The sequence below is a fragment of the Lactuca sativa genome, chromosome 8 (genome assembly GCF_002870075.4).
Source record: "Lactuca sativa cultivar Salinas chromosome 8, Lsat_Salinas_v11, whole genome shotgun sequence".
NCBI lineage: Eukaryota > Viridiplantae > Streptophyta > Magnoliopsida > Asterales > Asteraceae > Lactuca > Lactuca sativa.
Genome location: NC_056630.2, coordinates 217386517 through 217401846, shown reverse-complemented (window position 1 = coordinate 217401846; position 15330 = coordinate 217386517). Strand labels below are relative to the sequence as shown.

At 35.6% G+C, this 15330-nt stretch overlaps 1 protein-coding gene across 1 annotated transcript; it reads right to left on the bottom strand.

Annotated features, from left to right (window-relative positions):
• Positions 1–4961: 4961 nt before the first annotated feature.
• LOC111903770 (peroxidase 27) lies at positions 4962–10708 on the bottom strand. The gene is made up of 4 exons (XM_042897379.2): positions 10639–10708; positions 7272–7330; positions 5778–5964; positions 4962–5454 (listed from the first exon to the last, which is right to left on the bottom strand). The coding sequence occupies exons 1-4, from the start codon at positions 10706–10708 to the stop codon at positions 5048–5050; spliced, it is 723 nt and encodes a 240-aa protein (XP_042753313.1). The 3' UTR covers positions 4962–5047.
• Between the last annotated feature and the right edge of the window lie 4622 nt (positions 10709–15330).

Sequence of the window (15330 nt, the reverse complement as noted above, 5' to 3'; positions counted from 1 at the left end):
CACCACCTCGTTCCACGTTTTGTGATTTACTCTGATTTCATATGATGATTGATACACTTGTTTTATTTGGATTATATGGTTGGTGTTTTTGGAATACTTATTTTATCAAATTGAAAATGAAATTTTTGGGTCTTATTTTTGGGACGTTTCATAACAACTAATATTAATCAATACTTTAGAACCATACCATGACTTCGCTTTGTTACCTACACCTCTACCTAATGTTCTTTCTCTGCTTGCGAATAAACTAGAACAAAAAACATCTTCACTAGCTGATGCCTTTTGTTTCAGTTCTTTGTACATCTAAGAATCTTTCAAGTTATTCATAATAATCATTGTCCCACCATCAAGGTTGCAGAACTTGTTATTCGTTACTCATTCGGTCGACTGTGGAGTATCGAATACTCAACCTAGACGGAGACTACTTGGATATGAATATATATATATATATATATATATATATATATATATATATATATATATATATATATATATAACACCAGTCAAAATAGGTCAACAACAATCACATGTGATTATGTCAAACAAGTAATGTGATAAACTTACTATGTACTTCATGGTAATTTCTAATGCAAGTATGAAATTTCGTACATAATTTATAGTATAAATCAACGTATACGTCCATACAATTCAAAAAGATTTTAGCAAATCTCAGTCTAACTTCGCGTGAAGAAGTTATGATAAACTCAAACACTATAAATCTCTATAATAAGAAAAAATTTAAATATAGTGAGAATTAGATATTAGAATATAAAAGAAAGTTGTAGTACATGGAAATACCTACACGTGGATATAAAGAACGTCAAAAACGGAGTTCGTATGCAAAAGATATGATCTTCCGAAGATGTAGCAGTCTAAGAGCATGACACGTGGCAGAAACCCTAATCAGTCATGCTTCACAACGTGAACATGAAGGTTCACGACATGAAAGTGATCTAGGACACTTCTCAAGGCTAGAATGCAGATGGCAAGTCTATGGGAGTGATGTGTTAAGACTTCACGACGTGGACATAAAGGTTTACAATGTGAAATTAGTATCTTGACACCTTTCGAAGCTAGGACTCAAATGTTAAGTCCACGAGGTGATGCAACTATGCTTCACGACGTTGACATATAAGTTCACAGTGTGAACTTGTCTTAGGCAGCCTATAAATAGCAAGTTCGACCCTAATCCTCCATACACCTAAATCTCTTTCCTTTCTCTTGTTTCCTGAAAGAATTCCTCGTCCCGAGCCCGCAGATCATGAATCGCTGACCGTTTCTAGTTAGATTCTATCAAATCACGCTACTAAAGTGAGTTTCACGGCCCCACTTTTTAATGTTTTCGGGGGAAAATGCATGTTTTATATTGTATACAAGATAAAATTAAGTTTATATGATAGTATATTCATATCAACATAGATAGTTATATTAATCGGGATATAGTTGTTTCGTATCGTATATACTTAGAATATATCTGATATATTTAAATCACACAACTATCTTAAACTTGTTAGTATGTTGTTATCATAGATTATACTAATGTAGCCCCATAGTTATACTCATGAATTCTATATATGCTATTAGTGTTATAGTTCTGGAGTTATACTCGGAAGTTCTATATATGCTTGTTAATATGTTGCTATTATTGGTTTTATGTTAGACAAAACCTGGTTTTACTTCAAGCTATAGCTGTTGTACTGCCTAAGTGTTATAAAGATTAGGAGTAACATTTAAAGCATATTCTGATAACTTAGGGTTTTAGACACAAATATGCTTTCACTATTTGAACCATAGGAACTCGACAAAGTCTACATGAGCAACCTTATTCATCAACTAAGATTAGCAATCTTAGGGGAAATCCTCTGACCTGTAACCGTTAATCCCGTGAGAGCGAGGAAGTTGTATATAGATCTATACGGGCTGACACCCCCACCCGTGGTTGCTAGCTATAACCCAATGTTTTGCGGGTGACGAACTGTTCCATTTAATTGTTTTGTTATGGACCCAGTGTCGATGAAAAGCACCGGGGGGGGGGGGGGGGGGGGGGGTGTTACCTTGGTGGAATTCTTCATGGCACCAATGACAGTTTCATTATGTTTTAGCACTTAGAGGTCTTTATGTCATATAGCAGAAGTTATGGACTTAAGGTAGCACAATTTTAGAAGCATTATACTTTGTCGATATACAAGTATGAATGTTAAGTATAAGTTTCCCAATCACTTATACTCCAGGTACAAGAAACTTGTAGGTATACTAGTTGTTCATTAGATAGACAATTATATCTAGCACACATACTCATATAGAATTGAAATAAGATTTATACGTAGCATTATTCACTCGTATAGAATTGAAATAAGATTTATACGTAGCAACCATCATTTTTATGGGATTACAAACTATTATATTCATAGTGTATGAAACTTATAGGTATACAACTTATTTAGTAAGTAAAACACTATGCCTAGGATATATATATATATATATATATATATATATATATATATATATATATATATATATATATATATATATATATATATATACTATATGTTAGAAACAAGTATGAGTCAGAATAATATTTTCAAACTATTGGATAAAAGTACTATTTTCACTCAGACTCAAAACTTGTGGACTCACCAACTTTATGTTGACGTATTTTCAAAATGCATGTCTTTTCAGAAACTCGATAAGCTGAATATTTCTCGAATAGGAGAAGTTTTACTATTATCATTTCTGTTCGCATGGAACATATATCCGTTAAGACGTATGCAATAGTTCGGATACTATGTAATAAATACTAGGAAACAATAATAATGTAACTTTCGATCATCAATAAAGGTATGTTGTTATAAAATTCTTTAGCACTTTTCAATGTATGTTATATAACTTTGATACAAAAATGACGTTACACCACCCGGTGTTCCCACGGCTGGCTGGGGGTGTGACAATATATATATATATATATATATATATATATATATATATATATATATATATACACACACACACACACACACACACACACACACACACACACACACACACACACACACACACACACACACACACACACACAGAGAGACTAAAAAATAGAGCAAACATATAAGCACAAACAGTAAATACACACAGTGAAATAGATCCAGTAAAGCATGACACCAAATGTAGATCCATTAAAGCATGACGCCAAATGTAGTTGAGTTAAGAAATTTATTTGTTAACACAGATACAAAAATTTTCCTTTATATCAAAAATATATACGAAAGGGCCAATGACCTAGTAGTAAGGAGTGACTCTCTCATATGAAATGTCATGGGTTCAAGTCTTGGTGGAGACATATGTCGTTATTTAGGAGTTGGTTAGTTAGTTTTCCGTTTCAAAAAAATTAAAAATATATTTTAGAAGAAAAAAAGACACAGACAACAAAAATTAAGCATTATCATTTAATTATAGAACTATAAAGATAAACTCCACTTAAATACGAAGAAATGAACACGTAGATGTAGTGATAAAAGGAACAAAAATATTGTAGCATATTCAGGGTATTCTGAATGTAGATATTGTGCGAGGGTATAAGGAAAAAACAAAAGTATTTTTTTTGGCAAATGGATGTAGTCCCACATACCTTATCAGATGAAAGGATCTTCGAACATAGAGGTTATAAAAGGAGCACTTCTTTAAGAAACCCTACACACAAATGAATCGTGTGTTAGTGAATCGGAAGAATTAACTAAACCATCAGGTTTAGTTGAAGTTCTAGTTAAAAATAAATAACATGTTTTGTGTTGGACCAAGTTAGTCTGATTTTGTCCAATTTTTGTCTGAGTTTATTTGATTTTTGAGTTTTTTTGGCCGAGCTGGCTGAACTTGTCTCAGTAGAGGTCCGTGTCCAAGTACTTTATCGAGTTTAACAATGTTGCCTACCATAAAAAATGTTATCAACAAAATTATCATAAGAATTCATTAGTAAACATAAGAGGATAATTGTTTGATCTTCATCTTCAATCTTGACATTCACATCATGTAAATCCAAAATGATCCTATTAAAGTATGCTTATGATCCTTCACCTCAGTACTTTCAAACATCCTAAAAGTATTCGAACGTTGCTCCTAATACAACCTATCCATGAGAAAATAGAAAATTGTTCTGATACTTGTCAAGTGCTCCAACTTTTATTCTAAACGGTCAAATCATGTTTAGCAACGTATTTAGTATTTAATGTTAAAAATTAAACTAAAAAAATCATTGGTAAAAAATAATAATAAAGTTTTAAGGGTTAAACATAATAAGGTGATTAGAATAGAACATTATTGAAATATGAGTTAATTATATTAAGTTTCAAACCTTGGAACCTAAAAAAAATAATTTAATAGAATAAAAGTTGTTTTTACAACAGATCTAAGAATCAAATTATTCTGATGGCAAAAGAAAATGTTTTTGATGTTAATTATTAATATTTCACATGTCAAATAACATCAAATTGTTGATGCTTTTAGTTTGAATATTAGTATATATAGAATGATATAAGTTTCTATAAAAATGTAAAGTTATGACATGTTATAAAATACATTTCAAGTAAAAAAAATGTCAGATATTATGACGTGAAAAATGGTTGTTGGAAATGTTTGTCATAAATTTATAACAGGCAAATGTTAATCCTCCACTACTTATGACGCACAAGTTTTCATTGGCAGACAAATGTCTGCCATTCATTGTTTATGATGAGGCTTTCTACGAAAGACAAATGTCTTTTATCTATAGCTTTTTACTACGATAGGAACTTAAACGCTTTTTTTTTCCTCATGGTAGTGTTTGTAAAATAAATTATGTACTCCATCATAACATTAACATCACCCTTTTACACTTTTACAGAAAGAATACGTTCTAAATCTAAGATAATTGAATTTTACATAGCAACAATAAGTTGGAACCGAAATAAGGCATCTTGTGGAAGTAACAAGGACGACTTACCTTGATATCTCTTATTAAAATCAAATCACTCTTCAATTTAGTTAGTTTTGAGGGAAAAACATAATTAATTCAACTCATTTAGTTTATTAGAGCGCAATGTCTTCTGATTTCACCGGCCTTGCCGGTTAAAACACCAATTTGTCCCATTTTCACCATGGATGCTTGAAAATCTTTAAAGAATATGTATCCATGAGACTTAGCTTGAAGCTTAACATAAGCATATGTTGTTTTATCATTTAGAAGTGCGGCATTGGACTGAAACAAACCTCTCCTTTTCAAGACAACATTGTAGTAATCCTCATCGAATGATTTTGAACTCCCTGGATCCATTGCAAGGAGTGTGGTTTTGTCGGTTGGAAAGCATATTCTTTTCAATTGAGGTACATACCTCGGGTCTAGGGATGGGTCAGTGTCGCCTTTGCCTGTAAAATTGTACAACCTGGTCGCAATGGTAGAGCAGTGTGAAATCCCGACGGTGTGTCCTCCTTTAAACAAATACAATTTCAAACGTTATATTCGTTGTTAACGAGCAGTCGTTATAGGGGTATAAGTTCAGAAAAAGTAAAAACACTTAGTTTCTAAAGCCGGAAAACCTCGTTTTTTTTTCCTACCATAGAAAAAGTTGCATTTTTCATATATACCGTTCCATTGAAAAATTGTTTTATACCTGGTTAGGCAATATTATTTTCTTTTTAGCTTACGTATTACAAAACAGTAAAACGAAAAGAAAATGCATGGTATTGGGAATTATTTAAAAGGAAAATCTGTTTTGTATACACTAATTAAAAAAAAAACAAAGATCAAATACCTGAAAGAACAGCCAGGTCATTAACGCTGAGACCCTTGGAGAGAAATTGCGCTTTGAGTTGAGTAATGTTGGCAAAAGGAGCAGGTAGTGTAAAACTCTCAGATGCTATTGATACTCTTCCATCTCTTCTCCCTAATGGCACTGGCCAATATGGGCCCTTAATCTGAAAAAGAAAAAAATAATCTAGCTGTCACTTGGAGGCATGCACGAAGGTGTCCACTTGGGTGTATTTAACAACATAATATGCATATGAATATACTGAAAAAACAATCTGAAAAAAATAAATATATCATTTCTACTCGCTACTTCTTGTACCTATGTCCTTTTGCCCTCATCTAAGGTCATTCACTGCGTTTATCACGTCTATGGTACTACACATGGTATACATACTCTTGCAGATTGTTCTTTTAACCATATGGTTATGGGTGAGATTTCTATGCATCAAATCCGAGCTGACACATTTAAGGAAGCGTGAACACGGTTCTCAAGCCTAGTAGGCGTGTTATGGATCGGCTCTTCTCGTGGATGTTTACGGAGCATTTGATTGGGTATTTGACAGTTGAATGGAACCTTGGTCTTGAATAGATATATGGTTTAGATGTAGTTAAATGGTGTAAAAAGAGATAATTGAAACATTGAGTTTTAATATTGGCCACGACCTGTTGAAAAAAGGACCAAAAAACCATTTAAAAAAAATAGTTATCCGGGCGGCCAAATACCGAGTTAAGAGGACTTATACAAGTTACAGTGTAAATATCAGTTACAGTGTAAATACTTAACGCTACCAACGTAATTCACAAAATGATCTAGAATGATCAAGTGTTGTCACCTAATCTTGGAGGTGACTAGACGTATCATTCAAATTGTCAGGTCCTCTCATTTTTGGTTATCCAAGGGGAATACTACAACGTACTCCCATACGGAGCTACCATATATCGACACCTAAGAGTGTCATCCAACATAATTTTACTCTTCATTCCTAGCTTACTCACATTCTCCTAATGGAACTACATAACATCAAATGTAACTAAACTAGGTATTCTCCATAAGTCTAAGTTTATCCCCAGACCGGATTACGATGCGTGTAACCCACTTCTAATACCAACTCTATTCTTGGGTGACACTAACCTATCTTTAGTGCATATATATATATATATATATATATATATATATATATATATATATATATATATATATATATATATATATATATATATATATATATATATATATTCAATACAAAGTGTTAGGTATTATTATTCGTTTGTCTTCTCAAAAATACTACTTCTAATATTAATATATAGTATTATCTATTTATTCAAACATAAAATAGAACCATATCAGGTTCGCACATAGAACGACATATATATACATATATCTTAATATATAATGCAGGTTATAAGCATATATTTCACATACGACATCCAAAATATATTTAATACTTTAATTGATACTTATATTAAATCATGTTCATCAAAGGGACTATGCACTTACCAGATAAAATGGAGGACTGATGATTTCAACAGCGTTTCGCTTCACACTTCCAAAGAGACCTGGACATATAAAACACTAAGCCTTAGTCTAGTTTCATAATCACCACGACTATTTAATGATATTCTAGATTCCTCAATAATCCTAATGTCTAAATCAATATCTATCAAGTAAGGAATAACCAGGTATGATCATATCGGAGGTAGGGTCTGTTTGGTATAAACTGTTTGGAAATCCCATTTTACACACCTCACCAAATCCAGCCTTGACATCACTCCCATAAGTAGATTAATCAGTATAATGATTTAGAATCACTAACAAATCTTAATTATAGGTTCATAATAACGAATTATGATTATAACTAAAAGTTACACTTAAATATAATAAATTTATCTTAACTTACAGAGTAATATAGCGAAAATCAGGAATTACACGGGCATAAGTTTAACGGGGGAGCTTCTATTCAGCATCTATCTAACACCGTTGGGCTTCGTCAAAGGGACAGAAACTCGGGAGAAAAAGGGACTAAGGGTGGAAGGTGTTCCAGAGAGAATATGGGAGAATGGTGTGAGGGAAGAGCTGATTGTCGATGGTTTATATAGGCTAAATGGGAGTATGCACCGTGCATAAATAAGGTGTGCGCCGTGTATCTGGTCGGAAGAGGATGAAGTTTTGCTTTCTTTTTGCAGCCACATGTCGCATTTTGCGTGGAGTATAAATAGTATCAGAATGTGTCAGTGTAGGGGTTAGCGAGTCAGTCGTTATCCGTCTGTGTTTTTCAACGTGTACCAGACGATTTACGGCCTTGCTATGAAATCGTGTGCATTGCTTGATTAATTCCTTCTTCTACTCCATTCTTGTGTTTGCTTGATTGTTCATTGGTTGATCACTGGTTTGCTTCCATGGATTTGGAACTTTACAAGCTACCTGTAGAGCACAACAACGTTCACCCCGTGTTCCATGTCTCGAATTTGAAAAAATGTTTAACAGATGAAACCCTTGTCATTCCTCTGGAAGAGTTCGAAAACCCGATATTTCAAGTCAATATAATGACCTAAAGTCAAGTATGGTAATCTATTTTTGATATAATAAAAATAGCGTCAAAAATGAAATGTTCAAAAGTCTTAATTGGGTTGCATAAAATGATAAATATCATGTCAAGGTTTCCAGAAATGTAAAGAACACTCAAATCCAAGTTATAACGAAGAAGTTATGACCAATCAAAAATCCGCATCAAAACCGGTAAAACACTGTTAAGCGTAAAAAGCGAAATCCCAATAAAAAAACTTTTTAGCCTTAGGTATCTAAATGAAAGCCGTATATCTCATTAAATCGTAAAAATACATAAAAAGAACGTCCAAATCTGACTTCGTATGAGGAAGTTATGATTTTTCTAAGTTTCGGACATAGCAGTAGACAACTCGAAATAGAAATCGAGTGATTTTTAGCCGACAGAACCTAAACGAGAATTGAAGATCTCGAGAATAATAGTACAATGATAAAAGGACAGACAAAAACGGGCGTCGAGTGAAGAATTTATGCATTTTTAACGAACTTTTCCTTTCCCGGCCTGTTAAAAATATAATATTAAAAATAAATTCAAAATTAGCCGACGGAGTCTAAACAAAAATTGTATAACATAATCTCACCTACGCATGGATATAAAGAATGTCAAAAACGTAACTCTTACGCGAAAGTTACGGATTTTTAAAGTTATGGGCACACACTTCGAGGTTGGTCCAAAGTGAACGCCAGGCATTCCGAAGGAACGCCCCGCGTTCGCAATGTAGGGTCTGAGTTAGTCCACGTTGCCCTATGGTCACATCACGTGCTCCGTCCGAGGGTTCAGTCAGCAATGATGCACGGAGTTCGTAGAACGCGCTGCGTACGAGAAGGGAACGCCCAACGTTCCTCGCAGGTACCCCCTGCGTCTGAGGTTCAGCCAACCCCTATAAATATGGCGCGAGGCTGCTCGGGTTTGGTTGCTTCCTTACTCATTTCTTTCACCTTAAAACACCTCTAAAGCCCCTCTAAACCACCCCAAAGCCCCGGTAACACTCCTAGCACACGACGCAAGTCCCGAAACCCCGAAGTTCCCGAGAAAATAATCTTTTTCCAGTCGAAACTCTGCCCGCGTGAAACACGATTTTTCACCAAAAACCCGCAGTTACGTCCAGAAAGATCATTACTAGAAACGAAACGCTGCCCGATTCACCACTTATCAAGTGAGTTCATACCCCCCACATTTTTCATATTTTTTTTTTACAGTTTTAAGGGGGATGATACAAGTCTAACACAAAGATTTTGTGTTACAAATGATTTCATATAGCGTTAAAACGACATCAAGTCATCACAAATATTTTAAAGTGTTTAAATTCTTTAAAAGGTTATACCAACTTATATTTTACCCCAAAAATCGTATTTATATAATTGTATATGTATATAAATATATATGTTATTTCATTCAGTTTCAATACTCTTTGTAACTTGCTGAGCAAGGGATTGCATTCATGAACAGTTAGTATCACTACAGAAAATACATATAATTTATAATAGGTATAATTTATTATTCAAGAACACTAATACACGAGTCAAGTATACGATAGTACATTGTTTTACAATAACAATGGTTGGATTCAAAACCACACGAGTTTGAACAATTTACAAATACATTTCAAGAATACTAAACTAGAAACTTAATAACAATCACTTATTTTAGAATGATTGAGTTTTCATCGTTATTATGCACGAAACATCTATATACTTTTCTAGGAGTTAATATGTTAAGGGTTGTTATTACATTTAAACAACATAGTTAAAGTCCTGATATTATAACCAGAATCTCCATCATATGGTTCGAAACAAATGTGTATAGATTTATATGGGATGTATAATCCCATACCTGAACTGTTAGCTACAGTTAGACCGACAGGTCTGGGGTGACAATTATTATCAACATTTTCGACGCCTCCAAAGCGTAGTATCAGGCCATCTTGTCATAGTATGGTTATAATAAACTCATGAAAAAGATATTATACAATACGGTTAGTTTATAATTAACTATACTTGAATACATTTCAAAACACTAACTTTAAAAAATACAATTTACAGTATTACGTAACAATTTACCATAACAGCTAGTGGAACTAGGCACAATTACTTTTACATGTTTTACAAAGGAAATACAAATACAGAATGTTGGTTTATAAATAGAACGTTTTTATGGGATTAAAACTACTTTTCATATACAAAAGAAAATATAGGAATTTCTAGAACAATTTTAGATATTCAATGAAAAAGAAAACAAGCTTTCAAACATAAATACGTATGCACTCACTCAACTTTATGTTGATACTCCGTTTCAAATTACTTGTATTCTCAAGGAATCGGTAGACAGGCACTCCCCAAGCTTCTGATAAGACGGAGCCGTTTTGAGTCATGTCTTCTATATTTTGTATCATCTATTTTAGTGTCAATATACTATGATTGAACACATGTATAAACTTTTACTTATTAATGCAGTGATTGTTTGTACTTTGATTTCTATAAATGCATGTTTTGTGATACTACAAATGAAGTCATCCACCCCCGGACGCTTCCGCTGTCTGGTTTGGGGGTGTGACAGATTGGTATCAGAGTATTGTTTATAGTGAACTTAGTATATCAATTCATAAAAGATATACGAACTATAGATACATTCGGGCTGATAGCTCTGACTACAAGTATAAGTTGTTCGTCTTCGCAACCTGGAAGACAATCATAACGCAACAAGGGATTGTACCAACTTCTTGCAGGGAGAACTGGCGGCTTCGCATGCAAGACGAAGTGCAACAATTATGAGAGCATCATGCTTTACAAGATAGGCACATATTCGAAATAGAGCGCCAGTTAGCCAAATCCAGGGCTGGATGTAGTAGGAAGTAGATCATACTCTAGTCACCCTCTGTTAACTCTTTTAGTTATAGTCTAAGTCTTCAAATATGTCTTAGAATTATTTTTTATGCTTTTCAGTTCGACCGCGAAAATTTTCATTTTCGGCAGGTCATTTTAATGTCGATGTTTTTCCCAATATTGTGGTGTTTTGTAGACCTGTTTAAGGTAAATATTTCCAAGCTCTATATACTTAATACACCTATAAAATCGACATGTATTTCTTACATTTTGTAAAATAACCACTCAATTTCACATTATCCTGTTACAAGTTGTACTTGTATTAGACTTCTATTTCCAATTCCCAACAAAATCCATATTGAAGTAAGTGTTTCAGTTCTGAGATATCAAATTCATATTCATTCTTGATACCTTACAAATCATTTCATCTTTTAATTATTTATAGTAAAATATGCCTTCGCATAAAATCCGAACCAACTAAAGATGTTAACATCAATATTCTGTCTTGTTAACTTAAATACTTTTATAGTACTATAGAAACATAGCAGAGACATTGTAACACCCAAAGTTTTGAAGGCCAAGAAAGGAAAGAAAACCTTAACTTTAAGGGGGGGGGGGGCTCGGCGAGTCCAAGGAAGAACTTGACGATTCCAAGCAGGATCCGAGTCGAGGAGTAAGTGGCCGACTCGGTGAGTCGGCCAAGGAGACTCGGCGAGTCAGGTCTGTCAAGGAAAACCCTAAATCCGGGACTTTCGGCGCTATTTAAACTCCTTATTCTCCCCATTAGGGTTCCTTAGAGCCTCCCTCATACAGAAAACGAACCCTAAGCCCCCATTGTTGTGCATTCAAGCTTCCAAGTCATTTTTGGGTGAATTGAATGAAGAAGAAAGAGGGAAATCATTGAAGTCTCAAGGATTGGCCTTAGATCTGGAGTTTGTGGAACCTTTCTGAGTTATTGAAGGTAATAAGTCGTTTCTTTCCTTTAGATCTTCTTTGGTTATGAGACTTGAGGCTTTTTAATCCATGGATAGTCATCCATTTGAGTTAGAAGCCGGATCTGGAGTTGCTACTTCAAATCCAAGCGTACTATGGTCTTGAGAAGCATAAAGTTTCAGCCCTTGAGTTGATTATGGAGCCTCCTTGCCTTAAACCCTAGTTTATGGTGTATTTTGCCTAGATCTCCTTCTCTACATGTAAAGTTTGCAACTTTACATGAGGAATAGGCTTGGGAAGGGTAGATCTACGGTTTGGAGTCCATGCATGACTCAAAAGTCCTCTGCATATATAGAGATCTGAATGGACTCGACGAGTCCTTTGAGTGGACACGGCGAGTAGCATGAAGATGAGGAGGAACTCAACGAGTGGGATGAACAACTCATCGATTCAGATGAAGTTGGGTAGGAACTCGGCGAGTTGGATGAACAACTCGGCGAGTCTGTTGAAGGTTGTCTTGGACTCGGCGAGTCTGTTCTTGGACTCGACGAGTCAGGTTGTGAAGCCCCAAACCCTTCGAGTTGAGACTTGAATCAGTGAGTCGAGTGGAGACTCAGTGAGTTGGACAGATCAGGACTCGGAAATCGGTAGACTTGGCGAGTCATGGACTGACTCGGCGAGTCGAGATGCAAATGGTAGAACTCTGAACATATGAACTCGGCGAGTCAATAGGGTGACTCGGCGAGTAGGGTTGACCTGGAAGGTTGACTTTGACCAGGACTTTGTCTTTGACCGGAGTTGACTTGGTTGACTGTCGGGGGTCAGCTAGGCTAAGTGTTGCATTGATTTTGGTAGCTCAGGAAGCTAGGGGAGCAGGAGTTCAGAGAGTTGCCGATCAGCAGCCAGTGGGATCATCAACGAGTTCAGCCAGTGTAGGTGAGTTTCCTTTTGTTTGAATGGGTCTACGGCCACAATGCCGGCCCATGTAGTTATGAGTAAAAGTCCCAGGGGTTAGCCCTAGGCACAGTATGCTTGTATGATATTCGGGACGAGGTCCAATGATAGAGGGCAGGTGCCCAAGGAATGGTTTATGTGATAGTTTATACTTGTTGTCTGTGTGATACTTGTATGTGCCTGGTAGGGAGGTGAGTGTGGGCGAGGTCCCGTGTCTCACCAATAGCAGAGTGTGGATGGTGTTCCACATCTCAGTAGCAGCAGATCAGGGGCGAGCCTAAGTTAGGGAAGGAGTGAGGGTGGGCTGGGCCCGTACCTCACTATCAGCAGGAGTATGGACAGGGTTCCATGACTCATCAGTAGCGGGACAAGGGCGGGGCCCAGAGATAAGCGAGGCCTTAGGACAAGATCCGTTAGAATGTGTTATGCTTACGTGATGTGATGTGATATGTTTATGTGCAGTATGTGGTTATGCATGGTATGTGGTAGGGTGGGGAACTCACTAAGCTTTGTGCTTACAGTTTTTAGTTTTGGTTTCAGGTACTTCCGGTAGCGGATGATGGAGCTCGGGGTGATCGCATGGCACACACACCATAAATTAGTTAGCCTGGGAATGTTTACTCTGATAACGATCATGTATTTTGGAAACTATTACTCTGTTTATGTTTTGAAAAGATAAATTTGCTTAATGTGACGTTTTATTAAAAGAAATTTTTAGTCTTGAATTTTGGAACGTTACAGATGTTGGTCGAAACATTGAGAACTTTACAGGGAAAGGAGAAAGTTACATGTTTATATAATTATATAGGGTACAACCATCAATAACACTAGTATTTACGAACTCGTTAGACTCCGCTACGTTCGAAGCCGCTGTAACGGCTGCAGTGGCAGCTATCATGGTTCAATTCAACACTAACAACATAAAAGAAAATGGAAATGGAGTCAACACTTCGAACCGTAATAACAATCAACGAAACCAACAACTGCCAGTCGACAAGGGCACCCAAGACAACAATTCGGTGAGCAAGAAACGAAAGCTACAGAACAAAAGGAAGGGTCAGTCTTCATAAGGACCCTCTAAAAAGCGACAAGAAGTGACAGTTCGTGTTGTTTCTACTACTCTAGTAAAACGATATGCTGGAAACCTCCCAAAATGCAATGAGTGTAATTTCCACCACAATGGAAATTGTCGTGACATGTAGTGCCGAAACTGCAACAGACAAGGGCATACTATCAGATTTTTTAAATTCCCACCTCAGCCAATCACCCATGTTCCCGGTGCTGGAACAACCCAAGCATGTTACAAGTGTGGCGGATTTGGACATTTCAAAAGAGACTGCCCAAAGACAAGAAATGACAAAGGAAGTCACTTCTGTAGAACTCCAGCCCAACACATCACTTCAACCACCGACGCTAGTACGAGTGAAATATGTCATGTATGTGGTGAAATAGGACATCTCAAGAGAGACTATCCGATTAAGAGAAATCACAGAGACAGTGGGAAGAATAGTTGCAACAACGCAGAAGCAAATATCAGGGAACCGCTTTGAGATTGTTGATATGCTCTCTAACAATAATATATATATATATATATATATATATATATATATATATATATATATATATATATATATATATATATATATATATATATATATTGATCTAGAAATTTTCAAAACATAATGCCAAATTAGACCAAATCATACTATGAGGTTTCATCACCATTTCTAGAAGCACTTTCACAACAAGTACTCGCTTCTAGGAGTACAACGAACTCGCAATAATAATAACAACGTAAAGCGAAATGTACTAAAGTCATATGTACAGAAATCACCGTCATTCTAGCCATCACTTTATTCTAAATCGGTTTAACCCCTATACTCTACGAAGTCCTGCTGTCGTCAGTCGACCTGATTTGAACTAATCCTCACTGTACTAATTTCATATCAGAAAGATCCTTCTCTGTGACCAAACGTCTAGCGAACCCCTATCAAACGGTACCAACAAAAACCTCCAAATCATTTCTTGCTTCAAAAACCCCCAAAGTAGCCACGTGAGGAGCACCAAATTTTCTATAAATTTTCTCAAAGTACTGCCAACAGAGTTTCTAGGAATACTACTCACACAAAAAGTCAAATTCACTAATGAAGAACCCAAAAATTTATGCGATTTATCTAATACTATTAAATGTATACATAAGAGTAGTACATAAATAAGATTCTACTGACTTAGAATTGATGATTCCACTTTGACTCGTTTTCCTTGTCTAGATGTGGGCTTAGAG

Bases quoted from the DNA above. Each gene is read 5' to 3' on its own strand.
- LOC111903770 (XM_042897379.2), bottom strand. From the start codon at position 10,708: ATGACTCAAAACGGCTCCGTCTTATCAGAAGCTTGGGGAGTGCCTGTC. The intron at 7,331-10,638 runs GTAATTTGAAAC...TTATATGTCCAG, and splicing joins CCGATTCCTTGAGAATACAA to GTCTCTTTGGAAGTGTGAAG. The intron at 5,455-5,777 runs GTATTTGATCTT...ATTTGTTTAAAG, and splicing joins TGACCTGGCTGTTCTTTCAG to GAGGACACACCGTCGGGATT.